General features: G+C 33.8%; 1 protein-coding gene across 12 annotated transcripts in view; it reads left to right on the top strand.

Moving 5' to 3' along the window:
- Positions 1-24027, top strand: part of LOC113079790 (janus kinase and microtubule-interacting protein 3-like) — a 36775-nt gene extending 12748 nt beyond the window's left edge. For 2 of the 12 annotated variants that reach the window (XM_026252000.1, XM_026251999.1), the window contains exons 4-25: positions 1079-1321; positions 1845-2087; positions 10006-10206; positions 13018-13137; positions 14092-14238; positions 14828-14959; positions 15094-15129; positions 15487-15558; positions 16448-16564; positions 16641-16769; positions 17429-17512; positions 18130-18192; positions 18558-18656; positions 18777-18875; positions 20848-20907; positions 21027-21092; positions 21177-21245; positions 21876-21953; positions 22111-22317; positions 22413-22478; positions 22680-22746; positions 23517-24027. In XM_026252000.1, coding sequence (XP_026107785.1) covers positions 1079-1321; positions 1845-2087; positions 10006-10206; positions 13018-13137; positions 14092-14238; positions 14828-14959; positions 15094-15129; positions 15487-15558; positions 16448-16564; positions 16641-16769; positions 17429-17512; positions 18130-18192; positions 18558-18656; positions 18777-18875; positions 20848-20907; positions 21027-21092; positions 21177-21245; positions 21876-21953; positions 22111-22317; positions 22413-22478; positions 22680-22746; positions 23517-23599 — 2481 coding nt within the window. In that variant the 3' untranslated portion in view covers positions 23600-24027. Of the gene's footprint in view, positions 1-1078; positions 1322-1844; positions 2088-10005; positions 10207-13017; positions 13138-14091; positions 14239-14827; positions 14960-15093; positions 15130-15486; positions 15559-16447; positions 16565-16640; positions 16770-17428; positions 17513-18129; positions 18193-18557; positions 18657-18776; positions 18876-20847; positions 20908-21026; positions 21093-21176; positions 21246-21875; positions 21954-22110; positions 22318-22412; positions 22479-22648; positions 22747-23516 lie in introns of all 12 variants that reach the window. The other 10 variants (XM_026252002.1, XM_026252010.1, XM_026252006.1 and 7 more) reach the window with 10 other exon arrangements.
- The last annotated feature ends 1438 nt before the right edge of the window (positions 24028-25465 follow it).

Below are 25465 nucleotides of genomic sequence, written 5' to 3'. Positions count from 1 at the left end.
GATAATGTTTATTAATTTTAATAAAGGGTTACAAGGAAACATATAGAAGAACAAGGGTTTAATTTCAACATTACTAATAATCTAACTGATTATTGAACTAATACTAGTAAAAGCTAGTCTATAACAGTTATATTGAATAATATTCATAGACTCTCTTTTCTTTGATGGGGCAGCCCAAAAGCAAAAAGAGTTTACATTGAGTTGAATGCTAGATACAGTAGCTTATTACATGTCACAATACTGTTTCAAAATATCAATGATAACCAATATTTATCTTCAATTAACATATCTCACACATTTTGAAAAGCTTGCACTGTCGAGCGCGGCATAGTACAGTTATTTTCAAACTGTGGTGTGTCTTTTAATGCACTTTCTTCTGTAAATATATACTAAACTGCATCGGTTTTGCCTTTGAGGATCATTACTCTTTAAAAAAAAAAAGTATGTCAGATCTGTTTTGCAGGTTCTGTATTGCTGACACATTGAGCTCAAGTCTGTGATGTAGATTCAGTTTCATCCTTCAATGTCTCATTGCCTTTAATACACTAACACCTTCTTGGCTATATCTGTTTCATATGTGCAGGGCCTAAAATATTGTTTTGTGTCTGAATTTGAAGATGGCATGTCTTTGTTCTGTTACTAGTGTTGTTGTCTATTGCTTGCCTGGGAGCATGTGTCAGATTGTGTCAGAACAGAGAGGACGTGTCCTGATGTGATCCCCTCGCAGGGTCATGTCCTGACACAATAACTCTCCTATTTTTAGGACACGCTCAATATATTCTGCACCACACTGAATTATGGAACATTGCCCACAAGCTGTAGTGCAGCATTGCGTTGCATAAACAATGACTCAATGTTCATCATACTTTATACCAGATTTAATGAATTGTTTCCAAGTATTTATTATAGTATCCCATTATTTTTTTATTTTTTTATTTTTTTTTATATATATGCATATAGTGTGTGAGAGCACCATACTTTCAATTAAATGCATTGTTCGATTTCAGTGTTTAAAGTCTGTCTCAAAGTCTCAAAGTGATCCCATTTATTTTAGTGAAGTTCATATCCATTTCCTCAGGTCAGTAAGCTGGAAAGGGAGAAGTCTCAGGAGGTCCGTCACGAGCAGCACAAGTCCACAGTGGTGGTGACTGAGTTAAAAGCCAAGCTACATGAGGAGAAACTTCGGGAGCTCCACAGCGTTCGAGAAACACTCCTGCGTCAGCACGAGTCCGAACTGGTGCGGGTCATTAAGATCAAAGACGGAGAGATCCAGAGACTCCAGGCGCTCGTCAGTGCTCTCCGAGATGGATCCACCGATAAGGTACCATTGGCATGGAAGTAAAACGAAGTAATTCTATTTTATATGTACAGAGGTTATCATTTATTTACAATTCCTCAAGTGGCTGCAGTGTCCCTTTAATTCAAAATGACCACAATATTACAAAAATAAAGACATAATTCTGAAAATAAAATAAATTAATAAAAAATGTATATTAAATAATAATAATAATAATAATAATAATAATAATAATAAAGCATTCATTATCAATATAATATTTATAATTATTGTTATAGTTATTATAGTTATACAATTATAATGTAATTGTAACTACTACTAATAATAACTAGTGATATCATTCATATTATAAATACTAAAATCTTATGATTGCAATATTATTAGTAACAGAAGTATATTATGTCATGTCAGTGAAGTTGTTGTACTCTCCTTTAGAGACTTACCAAATAGTAAACCAAATAAATATATATATATATAAGATAACGGAGTTAAATTATGTAAATGTTGGAAAACTTAGCGATAGTGAATATACTTCTCATATGTTCAGGTGAAGTCTGCTCTGATGGTGGAGGTGCGAGAGGAGTGCAGGAGGACTTTCGAAGGGGAGCGCATGCGACTGCAGAAGGAGATCTCCGAGCTGAAGCTGGTGAAGAGGCAGATGGAGGAGGCGTTAAACGTGGCTGTTCAATCCGACAAGATCAAAGCCGCCAAGATCCGCAGCGTCTACCATCTCCACCAGGAGGAAATCAACCGCATCAAGAGAGAGTGTGAAAGAGAGATCCGCAGACTGGTGCGTAATGCGCTTTAGCACATGCACTATTAATCAACTAATTCATCTGTCAGTACATTGGTCTAAATTAATACCCTTTTATATATTTGCTTGGGTGGCAGCTAATAATTAAAGCTGGTCAGGTTGAGCAGAACACTTACCCCAGGTTTCTTCACAGGGATTGTGTGTACAATTAATGTGCTGAATGAAAATCTTTTGTTAACTGGCAGAGCTTCACACGCTTTACATGGCACGACCACATGGGTGGTGCCATGATGGAAACAGGAAACTGGAAACATTTCCTATTGGTCTCATAATTTGATGAAAGGAATAATTAATTAGCATTTATTTAGCAAAAAATTCACATAATGATTACAACATGCTTCTGTAATAATTCAAATTGCTGTGCAAGTTCCATTCAATTCAAATCAGTTGATTGAAGCCCCGCCCCTAAATCCCGCCCACTCTGGCTTTTTTTTTTTTTTTTTTTTTTTTTTTACTTATACAAGCTTTATAACTACAAAGTTTGAAGCAATGCTTGATTTTCAGTCCGAAGTGTTTATAAAGTGTTTGGCTATTATACTTGTGTGGGCTGGAAGGAATTATGACACATTTTATCAACATTATTTTCTTTAAATGATTTAAAAACAGCAAGCGCTGCAAATCAGTATCAAGGAAACAATCATTTACCTTTGAACAAAACGTGGGTATTTTTACTGATGTTTGAGTGTAATTCCCTGCCATGCGCTGCCATGCGCTGTTTATACTAAAGCTTCAAAGTTTTATATCCGTTGGTTCACATTTTATATTTAGCCGTACGTGTGTATCTCGAAATGGCTGTGTGTGTCCTTGTGTGCTACACTTTAAAGTGAAGCTGCTTTCTTCCCTTCAGTGCCTTTCTTGTTCTGGGCTTTTTGCCATCAGTTTTTTCCTGGAGTCTGAAAATATCTCTGCAGTCAGTGGCCGCTGGTATCGATCGCTCTCGTGTGGCTGAGCAATCTACTCTGTATCGCTTCAGGATTTACTAAATGTGAGAAAGATTGTGGAAAACAGAGTTGAGTCAGGACTATGAGTGATATGTGTAGTACAGGTGACCCAAGTGATGGAGAAGATGCAGGATGGAAGTATGGATATTTAGGGCTGTGTATATGGTAGATATATTTATAGGTTTACGTTTTTACATGACAGAGCAACAAAACATTGACTATTGCTTGTTTGTATATTTTTTGTTATAAATAATAACTGCTGCGCATCGTCACGAAAGCTTATCTTTTTCACGTGTTTTTAAGCCTTACCGCTTGTCGATTTAAACATTAAAGCATCCAAAAACAAGACACGGAAAAGCTGGTTACTCGCACTCGCGCGCTGTGTTCGGTGCGTACGAGAGAGATCGAGAGCCGCGTATCACGGACAGCGACACTGAACCGAGCTCTGTATTAATTCAATTCAATTCAATTTAACTGAGCAAAATTGTGCCTATATATATATATATATATATATATATATATATATATATATATATATATATTACTTAATTGATGTATTAAGGGTTAACGGATATGTGTTTTTCAGGGCCACTGCCGATATCGATTATTACTAATCAATTGGACTGACAGTTTATATTTTGAACCGATATATACGTCTAGTGTACAAATGAAAATGAATGTCAAAATTAAGAATAACAAGACTCTGGCAAAAAATCCAGTTTGTTCTAATTTGCTTTGAAAATGTCAGATACCGACAATCAACCAACCCCTCATATATATATATATATATATATATATATATATATATATATATATATATAAATATATATATATAGAGAGAGAGAGAGAGAGAGAGAGAGAAAGAGATAGAAAGAGAGATAGAGAGAGAGAGAGAGAGAGAGAGAGAGAGAGAGAGAGAGAGAGAGAGAGAGAGAGTGATATGTAATTATATAAAGTTTAATACTTTGCATTTGCCCATTATATCAAGATTAAATAATTACTCATACCATGATATAAGATTTTGGTAGTATTTCTCACCCCAATAAACATTTTTGTCCCCTTTTCTGTCCCTAATCTTATCCCATTCTATGAACTCATTGTAGAGCTATTGAATAAATGTTACTGTTGTATTATCTGGTGAGTTGTGAATGCAGAAGGTCTGTATACGATTAGAGGCCTGTTTCATCGTTGTTTGTTAAGGATGTATTGATCTTTAGATTATTTATTGTATTGCAGGGCCGGCTGGAGATGTTAATCACATAATCAAGTTTAGCGAGCAGGGTGGCAGGGCATGCCAAGGTGAACACGGCTTGTGTGCGTGCGCATGTTTCCTGATACGAGTCAAAGACTGTCCTTTATGGACAGGTCAGACCACCCAACCAAAACTACAAAGCAAGCACATCATTAGAGATTCTTGCTGAGCCAAATACTGTTTGTGTTACCAGCAAGAAAGATGCCACAAGCCATGCAGCTGTTTGAGGAAAGGTCTGATGCTTGTTTGGTAGATTAAAAAGAAAAAAATCAGCATGCAAGGAACCAACTAGTAGAACTCAATAACAACCCAGCATCCGCCTAGCAACGCCCTAGCAACCTCATAGCAACACATATGGATAAATGAGGAGAGGCACTGAACACATGATGGCAGTAAGCTGAAATAATGAGAGAGTAGAATGAAAGAATGAACTAGCAGGATGATGAATCACACAAGACGTTTCCTGATTGGTCTGCAGTGATGACATCAGCACCAGTGTGAAGGATGCTAAGCTGGCTGTAGAAATGATCTGATGGGAGGGAGAGAGACACTGTGCCTGTGTGATTTGAAATGAGAGACGTTCGGATCTTGGTTGAATTAAATAATGGGATTTATTCTGGTCTGGGTTGAAGTGAAACATCAATCAAGGTCATTTTCTCATATTATGTGAACTCAGAAGGCCTTGGTGTATGAGAATTTATATGCATTGCTGGTACACAGTCTGAGAGTGATGGGAGGAACACATTGAATGCTGAAATTGTTGGTAGGGCATCTGATGCAATCCACAGGGCAATGCTGGACATTGACTAGTGGGATGTTGTTTTAAATAGTGCCGAGTCTCCAGAAAATGCCTTATTTACATGAGCATGAGTCTTTATTTGTTACACAGGTGCAAATGTGAAATAGTTTACTCTTACAAGTTTAATTCCTGGGAATGTGTGTTTTTATGTATTTTACACTTCGTAGTAAATTAAAGAACATTGCTATTATCTTAGCATGTAATCTCTTTCTGGATACACAGCAAATACATTTCAGTTGTTGAATTTTTACACTTTTTGAAAGATTTTGTTTTTCATTTATTTTCATTTTTTTATTTTATTTTTATTATTTATTTGTACCAATATGTATTTGTGTATATATATATATATATATTTATATATATTTTTTTATTTATTGTCTTATTTATACTTGTGTATATAGCATATACACTGTAAAGAAATTACACCTATTTAAATTTGAGAGCTTTAATTAAGTTGCTGAATTACAATTTTTAAGTATAATCAACTTGGTTGTGCAAATCATTTGAACTGAAATGACATTAAATTGACTTAAAAATCAAGTAAAAAAAAAAATCAAGTTGAAATTGCTCAACATATTTTGATGAGTTAAATGAATGTGAAAAACATAAGTTGCTATGACTTACTGGTCATATGACAGTAAACAGCCACCTTACCATAACACTCCATCAAGCTCATAGCAGCATGTTAAAAACATTCTGAATATGTCAGAACTGCCAACCACCCACGGTACTTTAGCAACATGGCAGTCTGTTTTTGCATAGGCAAACATAAGTCACATTTTTCAACATAGTTTCTCTCGTCATTCTATACAAGACAGATTTTGTTTATGAGTTTAATAAAAAGTGTGTAATATCTGTGCCACAAGCATCGGCAGATGGCATGCCTGAACTAATAATGCATGTTAATATTTAATAATGAGTAAATAAAATGCACATCACCTTTTATAATTCTTGGCAATATTTATTTTAGTGCCTTGGAAACTTGAAGTGAGACTCTCTTTATAGTTCCAATGCATCACTCCTCTGCATGCAGACTGTAAGTTTATTAAGCATGTGTGAATGTGAATGGGTCATGTTTAAAGGCTGGGTAAATAATGTCGAGTGCATGGATAAGGGGCGTAACAGGATTACTTTCAGAAAAGGAGAAGCAGTCTGACACATGAAAGAGAGACTCGGTCGTCTGAGGCGTTGAGATGTCAATTAGAGACGGGCTCAGACGCTCACGAGGGAAGGGGGATTACAGCTGTCCCGCCTTTTCTGAGGAGATAGCTGTGCCTCGGGCATTTGAGGGAATTCGGATCAGCCTGGTGTATTGTTTGGAGAGGCTTTACATCATTAAATATTCTCAGAAGACAAAAAAGTGAGCTTCTTCGAGTTTCTTGTTAACAGTAACGCACAACGCGCATTAACACTAGTCCAGAAGTGATCCCATTAACAAAAGTGAATTAAAAATGACATTATCGAAAACCAATACCACCATATCTCCAATATACAAACATTTTTTTTTTTTGCCTTTTTATTTTTTTTTTTTACAGGATGACAAATGTGTTGATAAATAAAAGGAAGGAAGATTAATTCAAATATAGTAATTTTTAAAGCTTCCTCATGGTTTACCCTGTGTATCATTAGATATTTGTCATTTAATAACTGATTCTCCACACTTAAATGATTTAAATGTCTCTCTCCTTCGTTGATGTTTAATATAATATTGGTTTAGTCCAATAACGATTCATAATGGGAAGGGCTTCCTGGATCAATGCTGAAATAGAACAAAGTGACTGATAAAATGCAGTGTAAAAAAATCAGATGTTTATGAAATAATGAGTTATAATTATTCATGTGAGAAGAAAGCGGCTGTGGAGTGATGTAAAACTACCAAAGCACTAGCACTAGGTCAAATATACTGTTGAGCAGCCATTATACAAAAACATCTGACTGCAGAATGCTGCAGTTAACCAATCAGAATCAAGTACAGTAGGCATGATATGTAATAATAAATTCATATTCATGTTGGTTGACTTCACATTCAAAGCACGGTCCCATGATAACGTCATTTGATGAAAAATTAGGACATTTCCACTGAGCAGCAGGGCTTGCTGTGTTCAAATCCATGTTAAGCAGCGCACCGACAGGAGTTTGGTGTCCGTCCCTCACGGGTCTGGAGCCCTGCGGTCTGGCCCGGAGCCCGGATACTGAATGTCCACGCCTGATATTTTTTGATTAAATTAATTCACCATGCACATGAATCACCAAGGAAACAGTGAGGCGTGTGTAATGGCATACATCATAATCAACGTATTCATGAAGCTCATGGAAAACCAGTGTGTTTAAAATGCTAATGTGTTGTGTAATGTAATGCATTTCTTTCTCTATAGCTGAGGGATGCCATATAAGAGAACGGGACCTAATTTTCCCACCGAGCCATGTAGCGCTTTATATATCACAGATAAACATAGACGCACACTGAGATTTCCTGTGAGATGCTCTGAATAAAGTGGTAACGTGTCAATGTGAGTCACCTGACAGAGAGAATGAGTCATTGAACACCAGAAAGAGATTCAAAAGATGTTTTCTTTCATTCTTCTTCAGTTTGCTTTCTACAGAGAATTCAGCTGAGGGGGGTTGAATGTATATCGGGGCTAGTTGTCACAATGTTTTTCTTTTTGCTGGTTCATTGATTGTTTTGTTTCATCATTGTTTTATTGTTTACATTTTGGGTGAAAATGCAGTCGTTTATTTTTTTTGTACCAAGGCCACATTTTTTAATAAAAAAATGCTGTAAAAACTGTAATATTGTGAAATATCATTACAGTTTGAACCAACAGTTTTTTTTTTATTAAACTCTGCACACATATATCTCATAATTCTGACTTTTTTCTCTGGATTTTGAGTTTTCTTATCATGCAACTTTTCAGAATTGAGAGATTTATATGCATTGTAAGAATTGTAAGATGTAAACTCAGAATTGCAAGACAAAAGTCAGAATTGTGAGATGAAAAGTTGGAAACAGGTAATGCATATTTTTTTAGGTTTCTTTAAATAGAAGGCAAAGAATTGCATTTGAAATAAAGATCATCTGTAAAATTTTAAATGTCTTTACTGTCAAGTTTGATTCAGTGAATTGTACCTTTTTTCTCCGGATATAAATATTAATTAGGTTAATCTGTAAAAATATATTTGTCTGTACAAAAACAGATTTTCGAAAAATAAACCTGAAAAATATTCTCTGGAGTAAAAAGTGTGACAACTAGCCACAGTCTCTCCCTTTTCAGTGAGAGTTTGAATGGATTTGATCAGTCCATTAGTTCACACTTTATACTTTACTGTCAAAAAATATTCAGCTAATTACCATTTCCATGCAGGTTTTAGAAATGTATAATTTTAGATGTATAAATCGTATGCAGTGTTTGAATCCGTGCATAATTGGAGTGTAAAGCTTCTTTTGAACTGCTGTGTTAAAGTCTGTGTGAAGTATTTCTGGACTGTGCATTAGGACATTTTACCAGTTAGGTGATTTTATTAGAGCTGTGATTTGTGAAAGGTCAGCCTAAAGATTTTACATTTGTATGTTCAAATGTAAAAGGAATTCTCACAGAGAACTGGAAACTGCTGCAAACCTCCATATAATGAAGCACAAGAGGTACAGTAGCTATAATATAAATGGATGTGTGTATTTGAGAGGGAGAAACTCAAGGCAGAGAAAGCAAGCAGCACAGTTCATTTCTTTTAGTTGTGCTTCTGTTTGCTGCTGTTTAGTTGCTGTAGGAGTTTATAAAATGGATTTATACAGTCTTTCTCTTACTGATACACTAATACGATGGGATCACTGTGTTCTTATAGACGTGGCTCGTGCTCTGAGTGTCAGAACACATCCTATAGCACAGAAAAGCCTGATCCTCTATAGGTTTTGTGTGCAGAAGCACTTTTATGTTGATTTATGTTGCATTTGAACTCCCATACTTTATACCATTTATGCACTGTTAGAAACACAAAAAAGACACAACTGTTACTGGAGCAGAAACTGTTCAAAAGGTACTAATATGTAGACTTTATGGGTGTACACATAATATGCTCCATTTAGGGGTAAATTAGGTATTTTGAATGGGTTCTTCCCCAGTGACAGCATTCGAAAATAAAGCTTAAATAAATCTTTAATGTGCACTCAGCCATTTTAAATAAATAAATAAATAAATATGTTTGTATGTATAGTACAACTAGCTAAAAAAAATGCAATAACAATTCATAAAAACTGTATAGACAGTTTATGGATTTTGTGAAATAAAATAATACAACTAAAGCAATAAGGAAAAAATAAAAATAAATAAATGATGGAATATTGTAATATATTATTGGTATAAGCTGGAATCGCTGAAATAAATAAATATATTATTATTATCATCTTTATCATCATTATCATTTTTATTATTTTGTCAGCTAGTCACCATGGCAACATTTCTCATTTTCATTTAGTCTGATTTGATGTACCAAAATAGCTTAAACTGAAATAAATATGAATAAAAACTAAATGTTATGTTTTTAAGGGGATTAATTAATTAATCAATAAACTATAAAAATTGTGTTACTTGAAATAAGAAACATTAACTGAAGATAGATAGATAGATAGATAGATAGATAGATAGATAGATAGATAGATAGATAGATAGATAGATAGATAGATAGATAGATAGATAGATAGATAGATAGATAGATAGAAATATACAAACTAATTCAAAATCGAGTCTATAGCAAAGTCTCAATGATTCTCAAATAACCCTGGCCTGCTGTGTGATTTCCTGTCCTGGGTGAACATGGTAACTGTTTTTCCTCCTGTGGACTGCCGATCATGTTTTATATCCGGTGTAAGGCAGAATGTGTGTGACTGTGCTGTGTTCTGTCCTGTAGATGGATGAGATTAAACTAAAGGAGCGTGCTGTCTGTGGGCTGGAGAGAGAGCTCAGCGCTCAGGCGGGCCACACGTGGAAGCTACAGCAGCAGAAACAGGCTGTAGACACTCAGCTGGCCCTGCTGCGAGACTCCAGCCCCAGACGAGAGGGCCCTTATTCACTCGCTGCAGGGGACGCAGCAGAGAACACGGCTAACCCTGTAAGCACCTCTCCTTCATTACTAAACCTCGCCGCTTGCTGCACCTCTGCTTTCATTCTGCTCTCCTGCTCGGGTCCGTTTTCCTCAACCCAGATCTAGAGCTATATAAAGCACTACAGTCTGTTTTCAGAAAGTCTCATTCATATTCTCCATAAACTGCTTTTGAGCAATAACATGGAAAGTCTTCAAGACAGATTTTTATTTTATTTTTTAAACGATGTTTTAGTTGCTCATTTTGGAGCTGGTTAGTTTTCGGTTGATCGCATATATTTTTATTAGAAATATTTCAAATGCCTATGGAGAACGTAAAGGGGGAAAACACTTACAGAAATAAAAGCATAAGGAAAAGTGGTCAAATGACTATTGCATTTTACTGTTTAATATTTATCAGCTATACTGTTATTCACCGTCAGTCCTTGAAGAACCTTTAACAAGATTTTTATTCCATATCAATCCACGGTAAGAACATCGAAAAGGTCATTAATGTGCATGTGGTATTAACATTATACACAGCAGACTGTCCTTGCATGAATTTAAGAAAAAGAAAATGTGTGGTTGTAAATTCAGTTTTGTGCAAAGGTTCAAGGAATGTAATAGATCTGGGTTTGAGGAAAATATTGTTGGTCCAGCTGTTTGTTTCATCTGCTGGAGTAAACACGGATCTGTCCCGAGATCTTCACGCTTGACAGCACGACTCTAACACCCCTACATCACACATTATTAACCTCTTATTGCCTGCGCAAACTCATCTATAGACATTAGTGACAGATTTTCATTAACAGCAGTAACTTTTTCAAGCTTAGTGTTTCTTTTCACTATGTTAGTAATGTTTGTATCAGAATGATCAAACCAAATACAACATTACTGGAGATCATCATTAAGTCTTAATTAAATTAACCATTAATAACATGAGCTGCTGTATTTCTAAATGCCAAATGCCTGGCAATTTTGGCTTTGTGCATGTTAGGTTTGGGCTTTTATTTATTTCCCTGCACACATGATAAAAAATTTATTTAAAACAACTTTATTTACTGAGTCTCCTGCTGCGACTTGAATAAGGGCCTATTTAGTTTGCTATATATTCTATTTTTAATCTTTCTCTGGAGTCTAACAAAGAAACTTACAATATTTGTTGTCTTTACAGTGGATTTCCAAAGCAACTTAAATTGCATTTAAGGAATTGTGTTTCTTTGGATTGCAAAATGCTTCTTGTTAAGCTGCAGAAATTATATATTTGTCTTGTTTATTAGTTTATTTATTTATTTTTCTATAGCTTCATTGCTGTGAAATAGACTTGTTGGTGTATTGTTATATTAACTTACTGAGAGAAGCAGTGTTAGTTTTAAAGCAGCTGTTTGTCATTTATTGCCATTTAATAGTATTTACAATTATTTAAAATATTACAATTTAAAATAACTGTTTCAGCTGAATATACTTTCAAATGTAATTTATTTCTATGATGCAAAGCTGAATTTTCAGCATAAATACTCCATTCTTCAGTGTCACATGATCCTTCAGAAATCATCTTAATATGCTGATGTGGTGCTCAAGATACATTTATTATTAATGCTTACATTATTTTGAAGCTGATTGTTCTTTTTGTCTCCCTATTCTTTAATGAATAGCAAGTTCAAAAGAACAACATTTATTTGAAATAGCAATTTTTGTTACCTTATAAATGTCTTTACTGTCACTTTTAATTAATTTAATGCATCCTTGACAAATAATGTATTTAAATATATATATAATAATTGAATTTGAGTGCTGTATAACATACTTGGGTTGCACTTTATTTTACAGTACGTGTACTAACATGTACTTATAGTGTACTTACAGTGTATTTATCTAAGAAAGTTCTGGTAACACAAGGTAACTACAAGGGTTAGGGTTAGGTTTAGGGGTAGGTTCAGGGTTAGTACCAAGTTATTACATAGTTATTGTAATTACTATAATAAGTACATAGTATGTACATGAGGAACAGGACTGTAAAATAAAGTGCTACCCATACTTGTATCAACATGTTAATTGTATTAAGAAAATCATTGTTTATTCTTAAAGCAGCTGTTCATCATTTCTGTGGCACCAAACTAATGTTTAAAAAATTATGACTCCAACAAGTTTAAACTCTCCTCGGGTTGCTCATTTTCTAGTCAAAAATATAATGATATAAATATACAGTTATAAAAATAGACTTAGCTGTGAGATGGGCTTTTCACTCTGTTATCATGCAGCAGAGAGCAGACGGCTGAAGGTGAGAGTGTGAGTGTGATCTTTCCCACATGTCAGGAAACGCATGGATGCACACACTTTGTATTCACACGTTCAGTCTTGCGTCTCTATCCGAGGCTTGTTTCTCAGCAGCAGAACTTGCGTGTCTCTGGCTGTGGGGTTGACGTCTGCTTCTGCTGTGGTGGAGCTGCTGTTTCATTTTCTCTGCAGGAGAAGAGATGGATTTGAGCAGTGACCTTTCAGCTCTTTTTCAGATGTGGCCATGCCAGAGCACTCGTTCTCTATTCCCTCCTCCGACTGTTTCTACAGTTACCTGACATTATGGGATATTTCCTAAATACAGCAACACCAAATGGAATTGAAATAAAAGAAATAAAACTGCATATATGTCAAGACTTTGGTGTTTGTCAGAGATGTTTAAGGAAGCTTAGAAAGAAAGAAAGAAAGAAAGAAAGAAAGAAAGAAAGAAAGAAAGAAAGAAAGAAAGAAAGAAAGAAAGAAAGAAAGAAAGAAAGAAAGAAAGAAAAGAATTAACATAAAAAAGTGTTTTTTCCAGTTACCTGCAGTTGGTTTGTTTTCCAGATGCAGCAGTTGGATGAGAAAGACGCTCGACGTTTCCAACTGAAAATCGCAGAACTGAGTGCTATTATCCGCAAACTAGAAGACCGCAACGCACTTCTGTCAGAGGAACGCAATGAACTGGTGAGTCTGTGCTAGTGTGAATTATTATTATTATTATTTATTTGTTAAGGTAAAATATTTTTATTCTGTTATCTTTTATGTTTATTGTTTTGCTAAAATATTTATTTATTTATTTATTGTTATCGGAAAAAATGTAATATTTGTATAGTATTTTTTGTTGTTGTTGTTATATTTGTTCTGTTTAATTTATTGCTATGGTAAAAATCTATATATATTTACTATCCATATGAATTTACTTGTTATAGATCTATCTATCTTACTCAATATCTGTCTATCTATCCATCCATCCATCTTTTGTTTACTTTTGTCCAAAAATACTTACTTAATTTTCTTTTCCAAACTGTGATTGCTTTGTGCCCAAATGAGCAAATATAAATAGTGTGTCTTTTGTATAATGTTAACTGTAATAAAAGCATTTAAGCATTTAATTTTTTGCCTTTCTACATGTTATGTAATAGTGTGAATGTTCTCTGTAATGGTGGTATGTATGTGCGCAGTGATGAATGACTTTAGTGTTTCCTCCTCTCAGTTCAGACTGTCCTAAAGATCAACAAAGAGTGATTTAAACATGGCAGCTGAAACCTTCAGCAAGGGTTTGGACCACTCAATACAGTCCTCAACAATGACTTGATGTTCAAGTAGACTGAAATAGCCAAGTCATTTTAGATTTCAAGCCTTAAACTAATTTTCCAACTAGTTCTTCAAATGTACAGTCCAGGTCATTTAGTTTTGCAACATCTCTGATCACATTTTGAAAGATAGCGTTGTGTTCAAAACAAGTAACTTTGAAGGTTTTATTTGTAAAAGTATTTTCTGAAATCAATACTAGTATAGCCGTCCTTCCTAAACTAAAGATATTCATGCATAAGTATTTAAATATTATTTAGGGTTACTGCATGCTTCTGCCACCTTAACTTTTTTGGTTACCCTCTGTTTCTGTGTGCTTGTGTCCAGTTAAAGCGTCTCCGTGAAGCTGAGAGCCAGTATAAGCCATTACTGGACAAGAACAGGCGTCTCAGCCGTAAAAATGAGGAACTGGCTCATGCACTGAGACGCATGGAGAACAAAGTGCAGTTTGTCACTCAGGAGAACATCCAAATGGTAATGAAGTGAACTGTATTTGCATAGTATGAGCCCTTTTTAATTGAGAGACTATATAGCATGATTTTAGTCTTATTGCTTGTATTAAGTAGATGCACCTGCTCTTTTGCAAACTAACAATTCAAAATGATTCCTCTTGAAAATGTAGTCATTGCAGTAAATGCATGATGAGGTGATGCTGGTTGAGCCGGTTCTGTTTTGATCAATTTATATCCAACAACTGCTCCAATGTCATTTGACATAATTGGCCATTTCCAGCTCAGGCGCATTACTATTATTTTGATTGATGCCCTAGACGAAAGAAGCATTCATCTGCCTGTTCTACTGCATAAACCTGTTTATATATGTTTGATACTAAAGAAGTATTTTTAGATTGAGTGCATAAAACATTAGCTTTGAATACTGAAGCATCTTTATGTAACATGGCCGTGTTTGCATGTATATAATTTGTCGGTTGAGTTGCACCACTTACTGTTCTTCTTCTGTCTAAATGATCTGATCATTATGACAACTCCTCAGACATGAGTGAATATCTATCTGTCAGTAGTCTCTCTGCACACATCCGGTCACTTGATGTTTTATTTTGCAGCGAGAGAAGGCCGGGACGATTCGCCGGCCCAGTTCTCTGAACGATCTGGATCAGAGTCAAGAGGAAAGAGAGATTGAGTTTCTCAGACTACAAGTGCTGGAACAACAGAACATAATCGACGATCTGTCCAAGGTATCAGAATTACTTCTTACATGGAAGCACAAAAAAGTATTTTGAAAGCCACAATTAGATTAGGACATAGATTACATGGGGTCAATTTTATAAAAGTAATTATACATGCAAACTGTGTCTGTTTTAATTTCCAGGCGCTGGAAACCACTGGATATGTGAAGAGTGTGATAGTGAGTCATTTTGCCTCTGGGAAATATTCACAATGTGAAATGCTAAAATATGTTTTTGCATATGAGCACAGTACGATACCTAACAAAACCCAGCAGAAATATCTGTTTTCTCAAAGGGGGAATGAAATTAGCAACTGAAATGAGTGAGTAATGTACTGTATGTGAGGTTCAGACGTAAATAGTAGTAATGTAAATACAGCAGCATGCATTCCTTCCTTTCTTTCTTTCTGTAAAACTGGAAGTGGAAACAGCACCTTGTTCTTTATAGATATGAGATGTTCATGTATGATAGAGAACCTGATGCATGTTCATGTGTTTTGTTCATTAATTAAACCTTGTTTTGATCTTGTTTCTCAGGAGAGAGACATGCTGCTGAGATACAGGAGACAGGACAGCCTACGTCGGAAGAAGCCCTTCAGAACCTGTAGGGTACGCAGACATCAGCACTGAACTATGCATTCACAATTATCATCGTCAAACACATTTTTTATTTTATTTTAAGTGCACATAAGCAATCATGAAGGTGAAAAAAAATCAAAAAACATTCTGCCAAATAAAAACAACAACGACCAGACCTTTTATAAAGTAGTTTTCCCATTAAGAAAAATAAAAAACTAAATTAAAAATCATGACAAGAATAAAATAAAAACATTATTATTTTACATTACTGCATAACTCAGCAATGTCTTATTCTTTTATACTATTTACTCATACATTGCATTATTCGTGATTAAGATTTTAATTTTAAGATTATTTATACATTATTTTTTATAATCATAGTGTTTATTTAGCTTATTTTGTTTAGTTTTGCTTATCATATACTTTTAATAATTATGCATTGATTATGCATTTATTTTATTATCATATTTTATGTATGAAATCTTTATTTTTTTAATATTTTCATTGTTGTTTTTTTATATTTTATTGACTTATTGATATAATTTAATCATGCATTGAATATGCATTTATTTTTACATTAGTACTAAAAATTATGATTATAATTATTATATAGTTTTACCATTTTATGAATAAGCACCACTGCACCATTGATTTATCCTAGTGATGTTTTATGTATGTCTTTTTTTTTTATTATATTAATTTACGCAACAATGAATATTAACCCTGTGGCTCTCACAGAAACCATCAAGAAATATATACATATTTTTTATGAAGAATATAAGCCTATTTGCTCTGTAAGTATCTGTAGCTATTTTTAATGTGAGCTAATTTAGATTTTTTTTTTTTTATCATTAATTATTTTATTTTTATTATTTGTTTCTTTTTTTTTTTTTAAATCTATCTCTCTATCTCTCCATAGCCGGTGGTGGAGACGTTTTTTGGCTATGATGAGGAAGGCTCTATAGACTCGGACGGCTCCTCTATTTCCTACCTCACAGACCGAACGCCCTGTACGCCAGAGGATGACCTCGAAGAGGTGCGTGTGTGTGTTTGGCTGTGTTTGTGTGTCTCTGTAAACTATGAGCGTAAACCTGTCATCTCTCTGTGCTCAGGGAATGCTTAAGGAGGAGACAGAGCTGCGTTTCCGTCAGCTGACGATGGAGTATCAGGCTCTTCAGCGAGCTTACGCGCTCCTGCAGGAGCAGGTGGGAGGAACGTTTGATGCAGAGAAAGAGCTCAAGGTAAATCATTTAAACATCCCAGCCATTAAATATTTACATTCACTCCCTTTAACAACAACATCTCAGCTCTTAGCAGATAGCTGTATACTCCAATATATGAATATGATTCTTTTTGCAATATTACACCGTGTCATAACCAGCGAATGCAATTGAGCGTCAAGCTTTAAAAGCTTTTTTGACCACAACGAGGGACAGTACATTATGTCAGTCACTCGGTCTCCATTTCTGTAATAACATCTCTTTGGTACAAAATACTTGTTCACAAAAATGTGCCATCCCCAAAATGTTACTAAAGACAAAAATTACAAATAAACATCACCATGAAATCAAAGTGGGTCACATTATTTTAAAGAACAATATGTTTGATCGTTGTAATTGTTTCATTTAAATGAAATGCACCTTTGTGGGTAACATAATACATTTCATCTTTCCTCCAATCACCTTAGATCAATGTTCTGGCAACGCCCACTTTTTACAATCCAGTTAATTCCTGAAAATCTAAATAAAGTCCCGCCCTACATTTGTTTCTTTATTGAATATAATAGTTCACTGAAATACAAAAAAAGTAAAATGGTTTACAAATGGCATTCTTTTTTTCTTTTTCTTTTTCTTTTTTTTTTTTAACAGTTTTTACAATTATAATTGTTTGTCTGTTTTAGACTCGAGAGCAGCTTCAGGCCGAACTGATGCGGTATCAGACCAGAATATCAGATCTGGAGTGTGTTCTAAGTCATCAGGGACAGGTACAGCACCAGCACTGTTACTGCTAATAACATTTAGCACAGTTGTACTCGCATTATTCCATTAAAGAAATAGTTCACAAAAATGAAAATTGCTGAAAACATACTTACCTCACAGGCCATCCAACATATAGAAGAATTAGTTTCTTCATTGGAACAGATTTGGAGAAATTTAGCCGTATGCTACTTGCACACCAGTGAATGGGTGCCGTCAGAATGAGAATCCAAATAGCTGATAAAAACAATAATCCACAAGTAATTTTTTTACAAACACGTAACATTTCAATTAACAAGATGTTAACTGATGGACTGGAGTGCTGTGGATTACTTGTGGAATGGTGTGATGTTTTTATCAGCTGTTTGGACTCTCATTCTGACGGCACCCATTCACTGTAAAGGATCCAGAAAGATAATGAATATGTCTTACAGTGACTTTCCAGCAGTCCTTGAATCACTGCTTGTTTTTAATTTTTTTCTTTTTCCTTTATTTATTTATTTTTCTCACCCAATGTCATTTGTAGTCTAAACCGGGATCTATTTTGTGGCAACACACACATGATGAGAACCCTAAAGGTAATCCCATATATTCATTTGCATTCATATCATATGGATTTTTTCAGGATATGAAGTGGATTGAGGAGAAACAAGCTTTGTATAAACGCAACCAAGAGCTTGTAGAAAAGGTGGGTGACGTTCGTGTTCATCAGACTAATAGAAGACGGATATCACAATCAGAGCATGTTTCCTATTGTTTAAAATATTTCTATTAATAACTCAGTTTAAGGTTTTAAAGTTTGACCTTTATGACTTTGGGAAAAGTGTGTGTAAAGACAAGAAAGGCTTCTTTATTAAAGTAACAACGGCACCGGATTATAGGAATGACCGCAAAATGAGTCTCTTTCAGTAGTTCAGCTGTGGCTTTAATTAATTTCTTAAAGCCAATTTGAGGCAGTGAATGCTGCTCATTTGTTTCACAGACAGTTTCCTGTCAGATTACTTTGTTTTTTGGGTTTTTTTTCACCTCACACTTTGTATTTTTTGTTCCTAGATTAAAAATATGGAGACGGAGGAGACGCGATTGAAAAATGAAATTCAGGATGCAAAAGACCAAAACGAACTCCTGGAGTTCAGAATTCTTGAACTTGAAGTGAGTCTGACGTGGAGATCTTTCCACTCCAAAATGTGTTGTGTGTTTGGAGGTGTGACAGACACAGATTTAATCTACAGGAACAGAGGAATAATATTATGCTCTTTTTTTTTCCTCCAGGAAAGAGAGAGAAGATCTCCAGCCATAAACTTCCAGAACATCCACTTTGCTGAGGGCATGAGTCCCCTGCAGTTGTACTGTGAGGCAGAGGGTGTTACTGTGAGTTACTGAACCAAATGCCTCCCGTCTCCATTGAGAGAACAGGGCTAGTTGTCAGAATTATGTAACTATACTATTTCAAAGTGCCCCTATAATGGGTATTGAAAGGGTCATATTTTGGTTTTGGGAGACCCCAACAACAGGTTTACATGCATGTAAGGTCAAAAAACACTTTCATTCTCTTATAATATGCATTTATTTTGACCTTACTTGCTCAACGACTCCCAAATGATTCGCTCAATGATTTTTTTTACAAACCCCAATCTGCTGTGATTGGTCTGATTGGGTCTCCTTTTCATTTAATCTCACCTGTAATGCCTGATAAAGCAGTGTTTGTGAGCGCAGTGCTTCTTTGTGTACAGCATTACCGGGCATCTAGTGGCAAAGAATGAATTTGCATTTCCAATCAGATCAACTGGAAAAGACCAACAAGTGAGCAGGCAATGTGCTAATGTTTCCTGTTCAACATGAAACAGCTTGGGATTCAATGAGTCAGAGTCAACTCTTTCTTTTGAGAGACAATAACTTTACACAAGGTGCACTTTCAGATTTAAAACTTTCCATGACATTATAATTCACATACACTTTGTGTTACTCACTGCATGGAAGGTAATTTTCAAAAATCCATAATAGGGGCACTTTAATAATGAACGATCGGGTTGGGGCAAGTTGTCTCAGTGATACTGTGGTAAGAATTTGATAGTTTTTTCATTATTAATTCAAAATTGTTTATTATTATTTTAATTTAATAATATTAATATTATGTTACATTGTTTTGTAACATTTTAAATATTATATATATATATATATATATATATATATATATATATATATATATATATATATATATATATATATATATAATTATAAAACAACAATGCAACATTAATATTAAATGAGTATATATAGTATTTTAAATGGTATTAAATAATTAAATAATGATTTAATATTAATGTTGCATTGTTGTTTTTAAAATTATTTCCTGTTTTCGTTAAATCTTAAAATATTTTTTTCGATGTCATTGTACAACACATTTTTTATATATATGTTGTGCGTTTTTATCATATAAATTAATTATATTATATTAATTATATAATTTTTATTATATATATATATATATATATATATATATATATATATATATATATATATATAGTATTTTGTTTTATTAAATAATTATTTTATATTTCATTACCTTATGTTTTCACAATTGTTTTACCTATTAAATCTTTTAAAATAAATATTATTACATTATGATCCATATTACAAATTTTAAATACAGTCCTGTTTTGCTTTACATAATATTTTATATTTTAATAAATAATGATTTAATATTGTTACCTAATGTTTTTATAATTGTTCTACTTATTGAATCTTTTAAAAGAAAGCTTTTTTATATTATCCTACATATAACAATTAAATACATATTTTTTCCCTTTTTATATATATATATAATTTTATATTTCATAAAAAAATTATTTAACATTATACTAATTTATTGTGTTTTCAGATTTGTATTATTAAATCTTTTAAAATAAATCTTTTTATATTATAGTACATTTTAAATACAGATATGGCGTGTCTTTTAAAATATACAGCAGATTATTATAGTGACAACTTACCCCACATAGTGATGATAACGCTATTATGATATTTAAAGATATTATAATATATTTTAAGTTAATAATCATCTAAAAATACAGAAAATTATGAAAACCAGTGCCACAGAAAACAACTCTTACTGTAGATATTTGACTAGGTTTTAATTATTTTAAGGTTCTTGTTGGTTTTTATTGCACATATCAGCTGAGAATTTTATTATTTTGCACATTTTCCTTTAAGTTTTTCTGAACTGATATCAGTCCAAACATGTAACAGACAGTCAGTGATCCAGCTCAGATCTAATCTGCTGATGTCTGGAGAAGAATTTGTGGTTTAATATCTCTCAAATAAAGTCTTTCTCACACCACAGGACATTGTGATCACAGAGCTGATGAAGAAACTCGATATTCTGGGGGATAACGCCGTAAGTGTATGTTGATTTCATATGTAAATGTGTGTGTTTAAACACATGCCTGGGTGTGTTTGGTACACATGCATACTGTATCTCTGTCACTGATGTCTCGTCTTTTCATTGGATGACACGCACAGAATCTGACCAATGAGGAGCAAGTGGTGGTTATTCATGCCAGAACAGTATTAACATTAGCAGAGAAGGTATGTTTTTTTGTTTTTGTTTTATGTTAATTTCATGCTTTTTAATGACTGTTTCATGTGTATTTTGATGTCTCTTGTGTCCAGTGGTTAGAGCAAATTGAAGTCACCAAATCAGCATTACAGCAGAAAATGTTGGACATCGAAAGTGAAAAGGTAAATGTATTTAAATGCATTACATGCTTTAATTTCCATAAGCTCTTCTTATTTATTTACCCTAAAATAAAAGAAAAGAATAAGTTATTATTTAGAAATAAATTATAATTTTATAAGTAAGATATTAAGTAAGCATATTATGTGTAATGTTTATAAATACATAAGTTTTCCCCCAAATTCCAAACATTTTACTGTAGATTTTTTTTTAATGATTCATATTAGATTCTTATTACATATATAAATACTTTACTTTTTTATTATTTTTTATTTTATTTATTTATTTATTTTCTCTGATAATAAGGAAATGGTAACTTGGTTGGGTTGGTCTAATTAACTACACACACACACACACACACACACACACACACACATACATACATATATATATATATATATATATATATATATATATATATATATATATATATATATATATATATATATATATATATATATATATATATCTATATATATATATATCCTCTAATGGTTTTAACAACAGGCTTACATTTTCTATAGAATTTAATAATAATAATGATAATCTCACTCACTCATCTATTCAGAATAACTTTGTTAATGTGGTGGTTTTACATCAAAATAGTTATTTCCTCTTGTCTTTTTTCTCCCAAGGAGCTCTTTAGCAAACAAAAAGGATATTTAGATGAGGAATTAGACTACAGAAAGCAGTCTTTGGACCATGCACATAAGGTAAGGACTGTACATCAGATAACACATGGCCAATAATCCATATACTTTATTCTCAAGCACTGCGGAGGGGTTTGACTCAATTGTGAGAAGCAGTCCTGTGCCCCCTGGTGGAGAGTGCATGCCATCTCTGGCCCACACCCCTCTGTGTTTCTCTCAGCGCATCCTTGAGTTGGAGGCCATGCTGTTTGACGCTCTGCAGCAGGAGGAGACAGGTGGGAAGGTGTCCGAGCTGCTGACCGAGCAGGACCGTGATTCGCTGAGAGAGGCTGTAGATCAGTGGAAGAGGCAGGTCTTGAGTGAATTACGAGAGAGAGATGCGCAGATACTCAGAGAGAGGATGGAACTGCTACAACATGCTCAAGCGGTACGTACTATGTGTGTGACTAAAAAGCGTCAGTATTTCGTTTTGGCCAATTGTATCTATAGCTAATTATTGATGTTTTTTTCCCGTCTCAATAGAGGATAAAAGAGCTGGAAGAATGGATAGAAGCGCAGAAGCGTCAAATAAAGGAGCTAGAAGAAAAGGTAATCATATAGAGCACTTTATCATTTTATGTCAAGATCAGCACAATCATCTTCTCCAATAATGTTTTTCTCTCAAGTATAAATATAATGTTTAATTCATACTCTCCTCTTTGTTCTGTTGTGGTGTTTGTTTGTTTTTTTGTCTTTTTTGTTTTTGTTCCCATGTTCAGTTTTTATTTTTATTTTTATTTTTTTCTTTAGCCTTCATTCTTTGGTCGTAGCTCTTCCAGAAAGCAGGAAACGGTGCCATGCGGCTCAGTGGACTCCGGTAATACATGACAACTTCATACATTCTAGATTACCCCTAAATCACCCTTCTTCCACTTAAAATAACATTGTGGCTGAAATTGTTAATATAACAAAATTACAAACCTGCACCAGAATCCTACAGCTACAACAGCTGTTGTTAATGTGGAATCGTAAACTAGAAAAAGAAAGTTTGTGAAGACCGAATTGAATGTTATAACTAAACTAAATGTTTACAACATTTTGAAGGTTATATAGTTTGAGCAGAGTGTAAAAAGATTTAAAAACTGAATATTAAAAGCTTTGTAGTGTTTATTATACACCACCATTCAAAAAAGTTTTTGGGGTCAGCAAGATTTAAAAATTGTAAAGAAAATGTATTCAGCAAGGAGTTTTAGTTGGTTTTAAACATTTACAAAGTTCCTATTTAAAACACATGCTGTTCTTTTGAACTTTCTATTCTTTAAAAATCACACACACACACACACACACACATGTATACATACAAAAATAAAAAGATGTAAAGAAAACATTCTGAAGGATCATGTGACACTGAAGACTGGAGTAATGATGCTAAAAATTCAGCTTTGCATCACATGAATAAATTACATTTTAAAATATATTAAAATAGAAAATGGTTATTTACAACTGTAATAATATTTCACAATATTACTATTTTTACTGTATTTTTAATCAAATGAATGCAGCCTTGGTGAGCATAAGAGACGTCTTTGAATAAAATATTTAAAAACGTAGATTCAGGTTCTAAGTGTAAATGTTGTTTTTGTTTAGCTCACAGGCCTCAAGTGTTCTTCTGTTCCAGAGGAGGGTGGCACATGTGTCATCAAAAGTCCCAGCCATCTCTTCTGCGCTGATACAAGACTTCAAACTGTTCACATCAACTCTGGAACATGGACATGGAATATGGTGCTCTCATCCTTGTGGACTAAAACAGTTTTTATCCAACTGACCTTTTGAACTTTGCTTTGTGTGACCTCTGTGCGTGTGGAATTTAAGGCGTTCTCTCCTTTCCCTGCTAAGCAGGTGGTGCTGGAGGCTGCTTCCCTTTGGAAGCCTGATGAAGTGAGAGGTGTTACGTTCAGTCCTTCCTCCCACTGTTTACACTCTCTCTGCTTTGGTTCTGGTGGTACAGTGCGTCTGGTGTTTGCGTGGTGGCACTCGCCCGCTCCTGTGCATTAAAAGAAGTGGAACTGAAAGATTAATCCTGGAATTATAATTATTGTCTGGTTTTCTAATGTACAGGAGCAGTGTTTCAAATAAATTTCTAAGAGGAAGACTGAAAAACTGAGAGGATGTTTCTGCGTCTTTTTCTTTTCATTGAAAATAAAGCCACACAGAAGATTCTGGGGTACATACACGCCTCTGAATGGAAAGGTAAGATAAGCTTGATTTGTACATGCTTTGAATATGCTTTGTTGTGCAATTAAACATTTACATATTTGTTATATATTAGTACTTCTGTACTAATATACATTAATTAAAAGTTATTTGTTTTATTTATTTCAAGATCAAGGGTCTGGTAAATAGAAATACTTGGGCTGTATATAGTAAAACTCTATAATAATAAATAGCAATATTATTATTTTTTATATAGTAATACAATATATGGTATATGGTACTTTTTATATACAGTACCTCTGTTTAATTAATTTATATATATATATATATATATATATATATATATATATATATATATATATATATATATATATATATATATATATATATATATATTATTTATATATATATATTATTTATATATACTAAATATAACATGTTATAACATGTAGATCTTATAAATATGTTTGTGTATATTATCATCATCATCAACATCATCATTTTTATTTGTTAAATGCAAATTCAGTTAATCTGTTTTTCCAAGAGGTTTTATTTTAAAAGGTTGTCTTTAATGTCAGCAATAGTTCTGTCAGTAGAGGGCGCAATAGAGCAGTTTATAATTTACAATTTTAAGGGTTTTAGACAAATTTGCAACAATGTTTTGTAGAGTCTGAGTTGTCAGAACTTCTGGAGAAATATTTTAGTGTCTAGCAGTACATATTAAGAGGTTAATGAAGTTTTAAAGCAATAGTGAGCTAAGTTGTTTTTAAGAGGCTAAACTAATAGAAATCATAATGTTATGAACCTGCCATGTTGCTGAGCTCATATACTTTCCTGTCTGGTAAAATTCAGCTCTGGCTTGGATGAGAGAGATAGTAAAGGAGGAGAGGAGACCGTGGTAAAATCTAGGTTTTCTGCCTCCGGCTGCTTCTTCCATCTCACTCTGTTACATCTTGCAACTAAGAAATGCCACAGCCTTACAATCAAAGAGAAACCCAGAGAGCGGAAGGCTCCGGAATATGGGTTGCAGCTCACAGATACCCAGGAGTCCTTTGTGTTTTCAGAAATAAGGAAATGAAAATAGATGTCTTTTACGATCGCTGCCTTTGAATGTTGTGCTTAACTATAAAACATGCAGGAAAACCCATTTTTTGCTACATGACGTGAATTTAAAAAGTGCATTTGATATGGAAATAAGCAGTATGTTAGTTTATTCACATGCACTCTCCTACTAAAACTGTTTTTGAATTTATGACTGGTTGTGTCTGTTTTAACAGTTACATTGCACAGTAGTTGACAAAATTGTATAGATCTGTTTAGATACAATGCGTGTAAGAAGTGGTGAGATTGTGTCTCTGGTCACGTATGAATGGAAATGAATC

This window comes from Carassius auratus, unplaced genomic scaffold (assembly GCF_003368295.1).
Source record: "Carassius auratus strain Wakin unplaced genomic scaffold, ASM336829v1 scaf_tig00029225, whole genome shotgun sequence".
In the NCBI taxonomy this organism is placed as follows: Eukaryota; Metazoa; Chordata; class Actinopteri; order Cypriniformes; family Cyprinidae; genus Carassius; species Carassius auratus.
The sequence above is the reverse complement of the archived record's forward strand: the minus strand, read 5'-3'. Positions and strand labels throughout refer to the sequence as shown.